This window comes from Mobula birostris, chromosome 5, assembly GCF_030028105.1.
Source record: "Mobula birostris isolate sMobBir1 chromosome 5, sMobBir1.hap1, whole genome shotgun sequence".
Lineage (NCBI taxonomy): Eukaryota > Metazoa > Chordata > Chondrichthyes > Myliobatiformes > Myliobatidae > Mobula > Mobula birostris.
In genome coordinates, this window is record NC_092374.1 from 3,251,507 (window position 1) to 3,268,230 (window position 16,724).

At 46.8% G+C, this 16,724-nt stretch overlaps 1 protein-coding gene across 9 annotated transcripts in view; it reads left to right on the plus strand.

The window, feature by feature from the left end:
- Positions 1-16,724, plus strand: part of spef2 (sperm flagellar 2) — a 216,674-nt gene that overhangs the window by 156,194 nt on the left and 43,756 nt on the right. For all 9 annotated transcript variants that reach the window (XM_072257490.1, XM_072257494.1, XM_072257495.1 and 6 more), the window contains 4 exons: positions 9,768-9,957; positions 15,109-15,241; positions 15,408-15,515; positions 16,060-16,198. In XM_072257490.1, coding sequence (XP_072113591.1) covers positions 9,768-9,957; positions 15,109-15,241; positions 15,408-15,515; positions 16,060-16,198 — 570 coding nt within the window. The remainder of the gene's footprint in view (positions 1-9,767; positions 9,958-15,108; positions 15,242-15,407; positions 15,516-16,059; positions 16,199-16,724) is intronic.

Consider the following 16,724-nt stretch of genomic DNA (forward strand, 5'->3'; position numbering starts at 1 on the left):
CCCCACCAAATTCAGTCATGTCCTCAACCATAATTCAGTCATAATTCACCAACCCTTCCTGCAAAACACAGAGTCCAATCCAGGTGTAAAAGGCAGTAACATAGCTCCCCAATACAGTAGGGGTCACACTCTGTTCCCCTAGTGCTATGTAGGCCAGCCTAACCGGTGGTCTCACTCGTGCCCACCTGCAACTCGGAGCCCTCTGTTCCGCGACCAAACCCCACTTCCTCCCCGCAGGGTCCCGCTGCAACCCAGACTGCCCACAGATAGCTCCCCCCCCCCCACTTTACCTGTCTCAGTGGGAGAAGGGCCAGGAGTCTCTTCCTCAATCACTGGGGAGTTAGCGAAAGGCAGCAAATACCACACATCCAGGTCCTCATCCTCCGAATCAGTATCCCTCTCAGGGGTGGGAGCTGGCCTAACCTCGCCTGTTGGGGGCCCGGTAGTCACCCTGCGTTTCCGCAGAGTCCTCTTACGAGGTGTAGGCTCCAAGTCGGGCTCTGGGTCTACCTGCACCTCTTGTCCCAGGGGCAGCAGGTGGTTCCAATGGAGAATTTTGACAGGCCCATTCCCCTCCTCTGGTTTTACCCGGAAAACTGGTAGGTTTGGCATCTGACTCTCCACCACATCGGGTGTGGCTGCCCAGCGGTCAGCCAACTTGTGCTTTCCAGGTAGTCCCAAATTCCTTATGAGGACTCCGTCTCCCGGCAGGAACTGGGAGAACCTCACCATCTGATCATACCTCCTCTTATTCCCTTGATTCTGCTGGGCAGCCACAACCCCAGTTAATTCATAAGCCCTTTTCAACTCTCTTCCCATGTCAGACACATACTTCAGATAAGTCTTCGGTGGTAAGTCACCCTTGTCAGTCCCAAAACAAAGGTCAACGGGCAACCTCCCCTCACGCCCAAACATCAGATAATATGGTGAGTACCCAGTCGCTTCATTCCATGTACAATTATAACTGTGAACCAGAGGCTCAGCAATCTCCTCTCTCACTTCCCACAGTAGCCTGGGGTACATCTCATCTGGTCCCAGCGATTTATCCAACTTGATGCTTTCCAAAAGCTCCAGCACATCCTCTTTCTTAATATCTACATGCTCAAGCTTTTCAGTCTGCTGCAAGTCATCACTACAATCACCAAGATCCTTTTCCATAGTGAATACTGAAGTAAAGTATTTATTAAGTACCTCTGCTATTTTCTTCGGTTCCATACACACTTTCCCACTGTCACACTTGATAGGTCCTATTCTTTCGCGACTTATCCTCTTGCTCTTCACATACTTGTAAAATGCCTTGGGGATTTCCTTAATCCTGCCTGCCAAGGCCTTCTCATGGCCCCTTCTGGCTCTCCTAATTTCATTCTCAAGCTCCTTCCTATTAGCCTTATAATCTTATAGATCTCTAACATTATCTAGCTCTCTGAACCTTTCGTAAGCTTTTCTTTTCTTCTTGACTAGATTTATTACAGCTTTTGTACACCACGGTTCCTGTACCCTACCATAACTTCCCTGTCTCATTGGAACGTACCTGTGCAGAACTCCACACAAATATCCCCTGAACATTTGCCACATTTCTTCCATACTTTTCCCTGAGAACATCTGTTCCCAATTTAAGCTTCCAATTTCCTGCCTAATAGCCTCATAATTCCCCTTACTCCAATTAAACACTTTTCTAACCTGTCTGTTCCTATCCCCCTCCAATGCTATGGTAAAGGACATAGAATTGTGATCACCATCTTCAAAATGCTCTCCCACTGAGAGATCTGACACCTGACCAGGTTCATTTCCCAATACCAAATCAAGTACAGTCTCTCCTCTTGTAGGCTTATCTACATATTGTGTCAAGAAACCTTCCTGAACACACCTAACAAACTCCACCCCATCTAAACCCCTCACTCTAGGGAGATGCCAATCAATATCTGGGAAATTATAATCTCCCATCTTGACAACTCTGTTATTAATACACCTTACCAGGATCTGTCTCCCTATCTGCTCCTCGATGTCCCTGTTACTATTGGGCGTCCTATAAAAAACACCTCGTAAAGTTATTGACCCCCTCCTGTTCCTAACCTCCACCCACAGAGACTCCGTAGACAACCCCTCCATGACTTCCTCCTTTTCTGCAGCCATGACACCATCTCTGATCAGCAGTGCCATGCCCCCACCTCTTTTGCCTCCCTCCCTGTCCTTTCTGAAACATCTAAAATCTGGCACTTGAAGTAACCATTCATCTCCCTGAGCCATAGAACCATAGAAACTACAGCACAGAAACAGGCCCTTTGGCCCTTCTTGGCTGTGCCGAACCATTTTCTGCCTAGTCCCACTGACCTGCACACGGACCATATCCCTCCATACACCTCCCATCCATGTATCTGTCCAATTTATTCTTAAATGTTAAAAAAGAACTCGCATTTACCACCTCGTCTGGCAGCTCATTCCATACTCCCACCACACTCTGTGTGAAGAAGCCCCCCCCTAATATTCCCTTTAAACTTCCCCCCCTCACCCTTAACCCATGTCCTCTGGTTTTTTTCTCCCCTTGCCTCAGTGGAAAAAGCCTGCTTGCATTCACTCTATCTATACCCATCATAATTTTATATACCTCTATCAAATCTCCCCTCATTCTTCTGCGCTCCAGGGAATAAAGTCCTAACCTATTCAACCTTTCTCTGTAACTGAGTTTCTCAAGTCCCGGCAACATCCTTGTAAACCTTCTCTGCACTCTTTCAACCTTATTTATATCCTTCCTGTAATTTGGTGACCAAATCTGAACACAATACTCCAGATTCGGCCTCACCAATGCCTTATACGACCTCATCATAACATTCCAGCTCTTATACTCAATACTTCAATTAATAAAGGCCAATGTACCAAAAGCCATCCAAGTTTTGCATCTGTTTTTTCTGTGGAAGGCACTAGCAGTCTGCCGGAGGTTCGAGAGTGTCGGGGCAGAAGTATTGCTTTTCTTTCTTTACCGTTCTAACTGAGCAAATGTAAAGATGCCAGGCAGGATAGTAGAATGCTCCTCTTGTGGGATGTGGGAAGGCACAGAGACCTCCAGTGTCCCTGGCACCTTCAATTGCAAGAAGTACATCTCTAGATTCTGCTTCTATCAATCCATGTCAAGAGTTGGAGCTGGAACTGGATGAACTCCAGATCACTTGGGAGGCTGAAGGAGTGATAGATAGGATATAGAGAGACTGCCAAGAAGGCCCACCAGCGCCTTTATTTCCTGAGAAAGCTGAAGAAATTTGGCCTGTCCCCTAAAATCCTCGCTAATTTTTATAGATGCACCGTAGAAAGCATTTTTCTAAGGTGCATCACAACCTGGTATGGAAGTTGTCCTGTCCAAGACTGGAAGAAGCTGCAGAAGATCGTGAACACGGCGCAGCACATCACACAAACCAATCTTCAGTCCTTGGACTCAGTTTACACCACACGCTGTTGGAGCAGTGCTGCCAGGATAATCAAGGACGCGACCCACCCAGCCAACACACTTTTCGTCCCTCTTCCCTCCGGGAGAAGGCTCAGGAGCTTGAAGACTCTACGGCCAGATTTGGAAACAGCTTCTTTCCAACTGTGGTAAGACTGCTGAACGGATCCTGACTCGGATCTGGGCCATACCCTCCAAATATCCGGACCCACCTCTCGGTTTTTTTGCACTACCTTACCCACCTCTCGGTTTTTTTGCATTTTTCTATTTTCTATTTATGATTTATAATTTAAAATTTATAATTTAAATTTTTAATATTTACTAATTTTAACTATTTTTAATATTTAACAATTGTAATCAAGGGAGTGTGAAGTGCAGAATCAAATATCGCTGTGATGATTGTACGTTCTACTATCATTTGATACAGAGATAGGATCTATAGGCATTTAGAGAATCATGCTCTGATCAAGGACAGTCAGCATGGCTTTGTGAAGGGCAGATCGTGTCTAACAAGCCTGATAGAGTTCTTTGAGGAGGTGACCAGGCATATAGATGAGGGTAGTGCAGTGGATGTGATCTATATGGATTTTAGTAAGGCATTTGACAAGGTTCCACACAGTAGGCTTATTCAGAAAGTTAGAAGGCATGGGATCCAGGGAAGTTTGGCCAGGTGGATTCAGAATTGGCTTGCCTGCAGAAGGCAGAGGGTGGTGGTGGAGGGAGTACATTCAGATTGGAGGATTGTGACTAGTGGTGTCCCACAAGGATCTGTTCTGGGACCTCTACTTTTCGTGATTTTTATTAACGACCTGGATGTGGGGGTAGAAGGGTGGGTTGGCAAGTTTGCAGACGACACAAAGGTTGGTGGTGTTGTAGATAGTGTAGAGGATTGTCAAAGATTGCAGAGAGATATTGATAGGATGCAGAAGTGGGCTGAGAAGTGGCAGATGGAGTTCAACCCGGAGAAGTGTGAGGTGGTACACTTTGGAAGGGCAAACTCCAAGGCAGAGTACAAAGTAAATGGCAGGATACTTGGTAGTGTGGAGGAGCAGAGGGATCTCGGGGTACATGTCTACAGATCCCTGAAAGTTGCCTCTCAGGTGGATAGGGTAGTTAAGAAAGCTTATGGGGTGTTAGCTTTCATAAGTCGAGGGATAGAGTTTAAGAGTCGCGATGTAATGATGCAGCTCTATAAAACTCTGGTTAGGCCACACTTGGAGTACTGTCTCCAGTTCTGGTCACCTCACTATAGGAAGGATGTGGAAGCATTGGAAAGGGTACAGAGGAGATTTACCAGGATGCTGCCTGGTTTAGAAAGTATGCATTATGATCAGAGATTAAGGGAGCTAGGGCTTTACTCTTTGGAGAGAAGGAGGATGAGAGGAGACATGATAGAGGTGTACAAGATAATAAGAGGAATAGATAGAGTGGATAGCCAGCGCCTCTTCCCCAGGGCACCACTGCTCAATACAAGAGGACATGGCTTTAAGGTAAGGGGTGGGAAGTTCAAGGGGGATATTAGAGGAAGATTTGTTACTCAGAGAGTGGTTGGTGTGTGGAATGCACTGCCTGAGTCAGTGGTGGAGGCAGATACACTAGTGAAGTTTAAGAGACTACTAGACAGGTATATGGAGGAATTTAAAGTGGGGTGTTATATGGGATGCAGGGTTTGAGGGTCGGCACAACATTGTGGGCCAAAGGGCCTGTACTGTGCTGTACTATTCTATGTTCTATGTTCTATTTGTTTGGCGACAATAAAGTATAAAGTAAAGTATAAAGTATTTGGTAAAGTAAAGGTAGTTACACCCAAGGTGCAGGACAGTCAGGAAGGGGACAGCAATAAAGCGGCCAGCGCAGAGTACCCCTGTGGCCATCCCCCTCAACAACAGGTGCACAACCCTTCAGATACTCTTAGGGGGTGGGGGTGGGGGATGACCTTGGAGGATAGTCACAGTGGTCAGATCTCTGGCACTGAGTCTGGCTTTCCGAGTCAGAAGAGAAGGGGGGAGAACAAGCGAGCTGTGGTGATAGGGAACAACACACATCAAAGTTGCTGGTGAACGCAGCAGGCCAGGCAGCATCTGTAGGGAGAGGTGCAGTCGACGTTTCAGGCCGAGACCCTTCGTCGACTGCACCTCTTCCTACAGATGCTGCCTGGCCTGCTGCGTTCACCAGCAACTTTGATGTGTGTGTTGCTTGAATTTCCAGCATCTGCAGAATTCCTGTTGTTTGTGCTGATAGGGAATTTGTTAGGGAAACAGAAAGGAGGTTCTGTGAACGATAATAGGATTCCCGGATAGTATGTTGCCTCCTGGCACTTGACACTGGGTACCAGTGCCCGGGACATCTCAGATCAAGTCCTCAGCATTCTTAAGTGGGAGGGGGAGCAGCCAGTGGTTGTGGTCCAGGTAGGTACCAATAACGTGGAGGAATGAGGATCTGCAAAGTGAGTGTAGGGAGTAAGGTGCTAAGTTAAAGGGCAAGACTACCAGGATTGCTATCTGTGACACGTGCTAATGAGGTCAGGAATAGGAAGATTTTACTGTTTAACGTGTGGCTAAGGAACTTGTGGAGGAGAGATGATGTAAGATGTTTGGATCATTGGGCTCCCTTCCAGGAAAGAGGGAACAGTTTGCACCTGAACTGGATGGAGATTAATATCCTGGCAGGAAGATTTGTTAGTGCTGCATGGGGCAGGGGTTGGCAGTGGTTTAAAGAGTTGCAGGGGGGATGGGAACCAGAGTGCCAGAACAGTCAGTGGAGAGGTTGTGGAGACAGGTCTCAGATAAAGTCAGAAATCGAAAGGTTGAGCATGGTGAGACTAGTGTCCTGAGCAGTGTGTATTTCAATGCAAGAAATACTGTAGGAAAGGCAGATGAACTGAGGGCATGGATCAACACCTGGAATTATGATATTGTAACAATTAGTGAGACTTGGTTGTGGGGGGGGGCAGCAGGACTGGCAGCTCAGTATTCTGAGGTACCATTGTTTTAGTCGTGACAGAGCAGGAGGGATTAAGGAGGAGGGGCTGGCGATACAAGTCAGGGAAATGTCACAGCAGTGCTCCGTCAGGACAGACTGGAGAACTGGACTAGTGAGGCGCTATGGGTGGAACTGAGGAACAAGAAAGGTATGACCTGGTTAATGGGGGCATATTACAGATCACCCAACAGTCCAAGGGATTTAGAGGAACAAATTTATAGGTTCACAGGCTGTTGCAAGAAACATAAGGTTTTCATTAGATTATGAGAACACCCAGTCCTCTTTTATTGTCATTTAGAAATGCATACATGCATTAAGAAATGATACAATGTTTCTCCAGAGTGATATCACAGAAAAACGGGACAAACCAAAGACTAACACTGACAGAACCACATAATTATAACATATAGTTGCAGCAGTGTGAAGCAATACCATAATTTGATGAAGAACAAACCATGGGCCCGGTAAATAAAGTCTCAAAAGTCCCCGAGTCGATCGACTCCCGAGTCCCCAATAGCAGGCGGCAAAAGGGAGAAACTCCCTGCCATAAACCTCCAGGCACCGAAGCCTTGGAAGCAGCTGACACTGAGTCCATCCGTCCGAAAACTTTGAGCTTCTGACCAGCCTTTCTGATACAGCCTCCCGAGCGCCATCCTCTGCCGAGCGCCTTCGACCTCGCCTCGGCCGCTGAAACACGCAAAGCCGAGGATTTCGGGGCCTTCTGCTCTGGAGATTCCGGTTACCACACAGTAGCAGCGGCAGTGAAGCAGGCATTTCAGAAGTTTTCCAGATGTTCGTCTGTACTCTCACATCCGTCTCCATCAAATCAGAATTGTGCACGGTCCCCTACTTGACAGATTACAGACATCATTCACCGGAAAGGCCGGCGCGCTGCCGTCAGGCCGCCATCTTCTCTCCATTGTGGGTGATTTTAACTTTCCACATATTGACTAGGACTCCCATACTGTGAAAGGACTTAATGGGATAGAGATTGTTAAGTGTGTTCAGGAAAGTTTCCTCAATCAGTACGTGGAAGTCCCAACAAGAGAGTATGTCATACTGGATCTGCTAACAGAGAATGAGACAGGGGAGATGACAGAAGTTTGTGTAGGGGAACACTTTGCATCTGGTGGTCATAATGCCATTGGTTTCAAAGTAAATATGCATAAAGATAGGCGTGGACCAAGGGTTCAATTTATAAGCTGGAGAAAAGCCAATTTTGATGATATCAGAAATGATCTGGCAAGTGTGGATTGGAACAGGCTGGTTTCTGGCAGAGGAGAACTTTGGATCTACATTGGATCAGTACATGGAAGTACAATGTTGCAGCTATTACTGAAACTTGGTTGAGAGGGCCTGGAATGGGTGATTCATGTACCAGGTTTTCAAAGAAAAGATAGAAGAGAAAGTAAAAGAGATAGAAACATAGAAAATAGGTGCAGGAGTAGGCCATTCGGCCCTTCGAGCCTGCACCGCCATTCAGTATGATCATGGCTGATCATCCAACTCAGAACCCTGTACCTGCTTTCTCTCCATACCCCCGATCCCTTTAGCCACAAGGGCCATATCTAACTCCCTCTTAAATATAGCCAATGAACTGGCCTCAACTGTTTCCTGTGGCAGAGAATTCCACAGATTCACCACTCTCTGTGTGAAGAATTTTTTCCTCATCTCTGTCCTAAAAGGCTTCCCCTTTATCCTTAAACTGTGACCTCTCGTTCTGGACTTCCCCAACATCGGGAACAATCTTCCTGCATCTAGCCTGTCCAATCCTTTTAGGATTTTATACATTTCAATCAGATCCCCCCTCAAGGTGTTGCACTACAAATCAGGGACATGATCACAGTTACACTCGGGAGACATAATGGAGGGGTCAGACACTGAGTCCACTTGGGTAGAAGTCAGGAATAGGAAGGGTGCAATAACACTGATGGGGTTGTACTACAGACCCCCTAATAACCAATGGGACATTGAAGAATAGATACTGTATGTAATCAGATTTAGGAAATGTGTAAAAAATAATGGAATTATTATCATGAGTAATTTCAACTTCCCAAGTATAAACTGGGACCATCTCAGTACAAGGGGTTTAGATGGGGCAGAATTTGTTAAGTGTATCCAGGAAGGTTTTTTAAAATCAATATGTGGATGGTCCAATGAGAGAACGGGCCATACTGGACCTGGTGTTGCATAATGAGCGTGGCCAGGTGACTGACCTTTCAGTTATGGAACAGTGACCACAATTCCTTATCTTTCAGAAAAGCTATAGATAAGGATGGTATGGCCCTCGTGGGAGAGTTTTAAATTGGAGTAGGGCAAATTATGAGGGCATTGGGCAAGAACTAAGGTGTAAATTGGGAACACCATTTCTCTGCAGGTCCACATCAGACATGAGGAGGGTGCTTAAAGATCAAATGCACAGAGTACAGGAAAGGTATGTTCCTGTTAAAAGAAAGGACGGGGATGGAAAGATAAGAGAACCTTGGATGTCCGGAGAGGTGATGAATTTAATCAAGAAGAAAAAGCAAGAGTATGTAAAGCTTCCAAAGTCATGATCAAACGAAGCACTGAGTATAAAGAATCCAGAAAAGAATGAAAGTAGGGAATTAGGAAAGCCAAGAGGAGCCAGGAAAAGTCCTTGGCAAGTAGAATTAAGGTGAATCCTCAAACACGAGGAAATGTGCATATGCTGGAATTTCAAATTGCTGTTTTTGTGTGTGTTGCTAAGGTGAATCCCGTACACCAAAAACAGGAGGATAACTGGGGAGAGGGTGGGTCCACTCAAGATAAAGGGGGGAACATTTGTTTGGGTGCAGAGAATGTGAGTAAGGTACTTAATGAGTAGTTTGCTTCAGTGTTTATCAAGGAAAAGGATATAGAGGACCAAGGAGATCAGTACTCAGTATATAAATATGTTAGGGAGTTTAGAGGCCAAACAGGAGCAAGTGTTGGGACTCATAATGAGTATAAAGGTGGATATCTCCAGGGCCTGATGGGATTTACCCCAGCTTATCGAAGGAAGCAAGAGATGAGGTTGCTAGGGCCTTGACTAGTACCTTTGCGTTCTCCTTAGCCACAGGTGAGGTTTCGGAGGTCTGGTGAGTGGGTAATATTGTACCTCTATTTAAGAAGGGAACTATGGACCATTGAGCCTCATGTCATTTGTAGGAAAATTGCGGGAGAAAATTCTTAGGGAAGGTGTAATGTATGCATCTATTTCTTTTAGACACTCCCCTTAGCACTAATAATAGTGTCGAGGTCTTCATCGACGACGATGGATGAACAACATATTGCTAACAAAGTTAGGCTACTGTGTTCAATGCCAACTTGTCGCTTTGTTTTCTCACAGAGTTCCTCTAGTGCCGTATCGCATTCCCTCGTCCAGCGTGATTGTGAAGGAGAAAAGCAAGCTACCAGTCAAGGTGACGGGGAAGGCCAAGGAGGAAGTGGTAGTGACAGACGCACCATCCTTCACTGATATCGATGAGTATCTGATCTCTGAAGCCTACCACACTGCAGTATCAGCTCTCTCAAATATAGTAAGTGCCTGGTGTTGAACACACTTGCAGGGCCTGTTGCCACCCTGAAGCCGTGTGGCTGCCACATGCTGTTACCTCACTGCTGTGTGCAGGTCAGTGAGTGTTCCTCTTTGAAGATTCTCACCTTTGCTGGAGTCAGACATGCTTGTCCATCCCTTCATATCCTTTGCCCCAAAGCTAATGACCTCCCCCAGAGCTGTGAGTCACACCTTATACAAAGGGTGTGGGTGTTGGAGGTTCACCAACCCAGCTCAGGACATCACTGCAGCACAGTGTCCTGGGCCCAGCCATCTCCAACTGTTTCATCAGTGACCTTCCCTCCAGTAGAAGGTCAGTCGAGGGGATGTTCACTGATAATCACACAATGTTCAGCTCCACCCAGGTTCCCTCTGCCTGCGCACAACAAGACCCAACAGCATTCAGACATGGGCTCAGAGTGGCAAGTGGCCTCAGTGAGAGGCAATGATCACAGAACACTAAACACTACAGCACAGCGACCGACCCTTTGGTTCACACGTCAGTGCTTAATAAAATGATAAGTTAAACTAACTGCCTGCATGTGATCCATATTCTCACCCCTACTCTCTCTGCCCCCCCACTCTCTCTACCCCCAGTCTTGCCCCCCACCCTGTTGCCCCGCAATGATTCACCCTCCCCATCTCTTGCCCCCTTCTCTCTGTCCTCTATGTATCAGTTGATAGAGGTGTACAAGATGATAAGAAGCATGTATCGAGTGGACAGCCAGAGACTTTTCCCAGGGTGGAGATGGCTAATACAAGGGAAAGTATAGGGGATGTCCGAGGCAGTTTTATTTGCACAGAGAGTGGTGGGCACGTGCAACAGGTTGCCAAGGCTGGTGATAGAGGTAGATACATTAGGGACGTTTAAGAGACTCTTAGATACATGGATGAGTTAAAAATGTGGGAGGAAAGGGCTAGATTGATCTTGGCATAGGTTAAAAGGTCAGCACAACATTGTGGGCTAAAGGGGCTGTACTGTTCAGTTGTGTTTTATCTACTACGTTATCCCCTTGTACCGCCTTGATGTATGTGTGTTTAAAGTGATCCCTATGGATAGCTCATTAAGTTTGAATACATGCAACAATAATAATGCAATTATTGCCATGGGAAGTTTAATTATCATTCAACAATACATGAATAAAGCTGAACAAAGCAGTGTTCCTCTGGGGCCAAGGTACCAACAGAACACAGCACAAAGAGCAGATATGGTAATGATTTCAAACAAGCACACGGTCACAAAGAAAAAAAAATAAAAAAGCCCAACTTCCTGAGTGGCATGACTGTCCAGCTTGTTCTCCCATTGAGTGGGCACCACAAGGCAGTACCGGGCGAACACCGGGTGGCGGGGGAGTAGGCTTCTTGAACCACTGCGTCCCCCAGTGCTCTTGCGGAGGGAGTTCCAGCACTCAGACCCATGAACACACAGATTACCACAGTGAAAGAGACTATTTGACTCACTGAGTCAGTGCCCGCTCTAACAGTTTACTCTGTCCATCTTGTTTACCCAAACCATTAAACAGTACAGGGAAGTGGTCCTTGTCAAGAGCTCACACTTCAATGTAAAAAACCAGAAATGTACAACATGAGATCAGGCCCCTCAGCCCCCTGTGTCTATACAGAGTGTCAAACACCGATCTTACCCAAACCCATATTACCCTGCCTCCGCCTTCCCATAATTGTACCATTCACCCACGCACTGGGGGCACTCTACAGGGGCTGACTAGCCCGCCAGACCCAAAGCAGGCACAGAGAGAGTTTCTGGCTGCCTGCAGTATAATGTGGACATGACAGCCGAACTGACAGGGAAGAATTTGTCATCTACGAGGGGTGATTGATAAGTTCATGGCCTAACGTACAAAGAGATGAGTTATTAACTTCAATCTTTCTGCATAATCACTCAAAGAGTTGACCTGCATGTGCATCTACTTCTACTTTAGGCCACAAACTTATCAATCACCCCTGCTGTGGACACTTTCTAGAGGTCCAAGATCCGTATGCTCCACGACCACTGGACTAAGTGTGTAAATGTAGGAGGGGACTATGTTGAAAAATAAATGTGCTAGGTTTTCTAAAATTGACTCCGTCTACCTTAGGCCACGAACTTATCAATCACCTCCCCCACCCTCGTATGTCAGAATCAAAATCAGAATCAGGTTTATTATCACTGGCATGTGACGTGAGATCTGTTAACTTAGCAGCAGCAGTTCAATGTAATACATAATGTAGAAGGAAAAGTTACAAAATAAAATAATAAATAAATAACAGTATACGTATATTGAATAGAGTAAAAATCATGCAAAGAACAGAAATACTGAATATTAAAAAAGTGAGGTCGTGTCCAAGGGTTCAATGTCCATTTAGGAATCGGATGGCAGAGGGGAAGAAGCCGTTCCTGAATTGCTGAGTGTGTGCCTTTAGGCTTCTGTACCTCCTACCTGATGGTAACAGTGAGAAAAGGGCATGTCCTGGGTGCTGGAGGTCCTTAATAATGGATGCTGCCTTTCTGAGACACCGCTCCTTGAAGATGTCCTGGGTACTTTGTGCGCTAGTACCCAAAATGGAGCTGACTAAATTTACAACCCTCTGCAGCTTCTTTCGGTCCTGTGCAATAGCCCCCCTGCCCCATACCAGACAGTGACGCAGCCTGTCAGAATGCTCTCCATGATACATCTATAGAAGTTTTTGAGTGTACTTGTTGACATACCAAATCTCTTCAAATTCATAATGAAGTACAGTCGCTGTCTTGCCTTCTTTGTAACTGCATTGATATATTGGGACCAGGTTAGATCCTCAGAGATCTTGACACCCAGGAACTTGAAACTGCTCACTCTCTCCACTACTGATCCCTCTAAGAGGATTGGTATGTGTTCCTTTGTCAATGATCTGGATGATAATGTGGTTAACTGGATCAGCAAATTTGCAGATGACATCAAGATTAGGGGCATAGTGGACAATGAGGAAGGCAAGAAGATTATTGTGGACTTCAGGCATACCAGGAGCCACACTCATGTCCCCATCTACATCAACGGAACTGTAGTGGAGCGTGTATCAAGCTTCAAATTCCTTGGTGTCCACATTTCCAATGATCTCACCTGGCCCCTGAGCTCTTCCATCCTGATCAAAAAGGCGCAACAGCACCTTTACTTCCTATGGGTTGATTCCAGACATGATGGGGTTAGACGATGAGGAGAGATTGAATCGCCTGGGACTGTACTCTCTGGAATCCAGAAGAATGAGAGGATATCTCATAGAAACGTATAAAACTATGAAAGGGATAGATGATATAGAGGCAGGAAAATTGTTTCCACTGGTAGGTGAGACTAAAACTAGAGGACATAGCCTCAGGGTTCAGGGGAGTAGATTTAGGATGGAGATGAGGAGGAACTGCTTTTCCTGGAGAGTGGTGAATCTGTGGAATTGTCTGCCCAATGGAGCGATGGAGGCTACCTCAGTAAATATATTTAAGACAGTGTTGGATAGAATTTTACATAGTCGGGGAATTAAGGGTTATGGGGAAAAGGCAAGTAGGTGGAGATGAGGCCATGGCCAGATCAGCCATGATCTTATTGAATGGCAGAGCAGGCTCAATGGGCCAAATGGCCTACTCCTGCTCCTATATCTTATGTTCTTTATTATGTGTCCCTTGTCCTTTAGGTGTAGATATATAGCAAGATCTTGACCCGAAGTGTTAGTCCTATGTTGGGCCATCCATTTGTGAAGTGGTTGTTTTATCTCTCTGAGAAACTGATCTGTGCAGTTCTCATTGCACTGGATAGCATATACTGCTCTGTTTATGTTTGGGCATTGGATGCGTTTCTGTCTGAGTGTTTGAAAACACAGGAATTTTGTGTTTGTTTGAAATCTTTCTGAATTTCCAGCTACACATGGGATGTCTATGCTTTTCCATATGCTTTGCTTCTTACTTCTGTCTGTTGGGCTGATGTCCCAGCTGGTGTTTGTTGCCGTCTTGATGAAAGCCCAGTCAGGGTAGCTTCAAGGACAAGGGACTCTCCTTTGATAATAACGATGTGCACATTTTGGACAGGGGGGACAGGTGGTTTGAAAGAGGGGTTAATGGAGACATCTTTGTCAAATTGGGAAACCCATCCCTGAACAGAGGGTGTGGAGTGTGTCACCAATGCAGTCCTGACATCTCTACCCTGGTGTCTGCACAACAGTTTACACCTTCATTCATGCAAAGGTAAGACTAATGACCCTCTCATTACCTCTACGAATCTTAACAACCCTCATGTGATTACTGTACCTTTAAACAACTCACCGAATTTATGCCAGAAAACTACCCACCGTCAATCAGAACTGAAGAAGCTTCTCGGATGAGCGGCAAAGCATCAGTTGCCTTGATTTACTACTGCTTGATATACTGAGAACCTTCATAGACAAGACAAGTTGTGAGGCTCAACTTGAAGTATTGTGTGCAGTTCTGATCTCCTATTTACAGGAAAGATAACAATAAAATTGAAAGAATGTAGATAAAATTTACAAGGATGTTGCTGGGACTTGACCTGAGTTTTAAGGAAAGGTTGAATAGGTTTGGACTTTATTCCCAGGAGAATGAGGGAAGATTTGATAGGGGTATACAAAATTATGAGGGGTATAGATAGGGTAAATGCAAGCAGGCTTTTTCAACTGAGTTTGGGTGAGACTAGAACGAGAAGTCATAGGTTAAGGGTGCAAAGTGAAGTGTTTACAGGGAACATGAGGGGAATTTATTCACTCACGGTGATGAGAGTGTGGAATGAGGTACATGGGTTGGAGGGCTATGGTACAGGTGCAGGTCAATGGGACTAGGCAGTTAAATAGTTTGGCACAAACTAGATGGGCTGAAGGCTCTGTTGCTGTGCTGTAGTGTTCTATGACTCTATGAATGTGTGGGGTGTTGGAGGGCGGACAAGCTGAGTGGTTCCTGCACAAAGCAGGTACATACAGGCCTTGTATGTCCATGGACATGTCCCCTTGGTTCTCACTTCCTCCTGAATTTTGCCACTTAGCCCAAGGTACCCTATCCTCGATATTAAACAGGCAACACCTGCCTGTGGACCACTTTTGCCCATGCTTTGCTAACACACCCTCATTGTTCCTCTCTGACCCTTATCATCTCACTTTGGTTCAGATCCAAAGGGAAGTGAAACTTAAGGAGGATGAGGAGAAGAAAGAGCAGAAGCTGAAGCAAGACAAAGAGAAAGACCAGCCAAAGTCCTCAGCTGGAAAAGACAGGAAGAAAAAATCTGCGGAGAAGAAGAAAGGCCAGTGTCTTGAAGCTTGGAGCTATGCTGTGCCAGGGCCAGGGAATGGGGCTGGGGCTGGGGAGGGTGTGGGCAGGTGCACAGGTTCTGTCATGGCTTGGGGAGGGTGAGGCTCCCTGTGCAGTGTGGAGTTGGCCTAGTTTCACTCGCCTCTGTGTGTCTGCAGGCCTCCGATCCACCACGCCTGTGTTGCCGGCACTGGTGGAGAACCCGCAGGAAGTCAGCCGAAGGGAGCACATTTACACTGAGTACTTTGGAGCACTGCAGGATGAGGGTGAGTGAGAGCAGGGGTCAAGATGATGTGAGTGGACTGGAGCCTGAGCTCAGTTCAGACCACCCCCTACTCCTTCTGCTCACCACTGCAGCTCCCCCCGACCCACAGAGCAGCCCCCCGCCCCGACCCACAGAGCAGCCCCCCGCCCCGACCCACAGAGCAGCCCCTCGCCCCGACCCACAGTGCATCTCCACCCCCGACCCACAGTGCATCTCCACCCCGCCCCGACCCACAGTACATCTCCACCCCCGACCCGCTGTGCAGCCCCACCCCCCTGACCCGCCACTGCAGCCCCAATTCCCCCCGACCCACTATTGCAGCCCCCCCTCAATCTGCAGGTGCAGCCCTCTTCCCCCCGACCCACTGGTGCAGCCTCCAGCAACCCACCAGTGCAGACTTCTCTGACCTCCTCAACCCAGCAGCACAGCCCCGCCAACCCGCCAGAGACCAGTGCAGTCTCCACAGCACCAGTGTAATCCCCAGAGTTCAGCTCCATGCATGTGGCTGTCCCCTCTCCCTGATCCTCGGTCTGATGTCTTTCCAGCGGCTGCAGTCACCACCCGTCTTGCTCTGATCAAACTGAAAGCTCTGATGACAATCCAGGATCTGAAATCCAAGGCAGGTGATCTCTTTACCACCATGGAGGACTGGCTCGGCATCCAGTTCCTGCAGGAGATGAACAGGTAATAACGGGATGTTTCCTCTCTTCCCCACCACCCCCCGCACCCTGACTCCTCCAGCAGCCTTCCTTCTCTCCCCTCTAGCGGGGGTGTTAGTTCCTTTGAGCCATTAATGGTAGTGCTTGTTCACGAGCTGCTCTGTGGAGCTCTCTCCAAAACTCAGGCCCTCCAGGCCTGTCAACACCCTTGTAAACCTCCTGTGCTCACTTTTCAGCTTAATGGCATTTTTCCTCTACCAGGATGACCAAAACTAAAGACAATATTCCAAATGTCTTGTACAAATGCAACATAACATCCCACCTTCTATAAATGGAAAGCCCTGACATGTGAAGAGCAAGATGCCAAAAGCAGCCTTCACCAGCCTGTCTACCTGTGAAGCCACTTTCAGAGAACCACACTCCAGGCCCCACCAGTCACTGTGCATGTCCCACCCTCATCTGTCTCCCCAGAATGCAACTTAGCTGAATTAAACCCCATTTCTCTTTCTTTTTCAATCTTTTTATTAATTTCAAAATACAGAAACAGAACA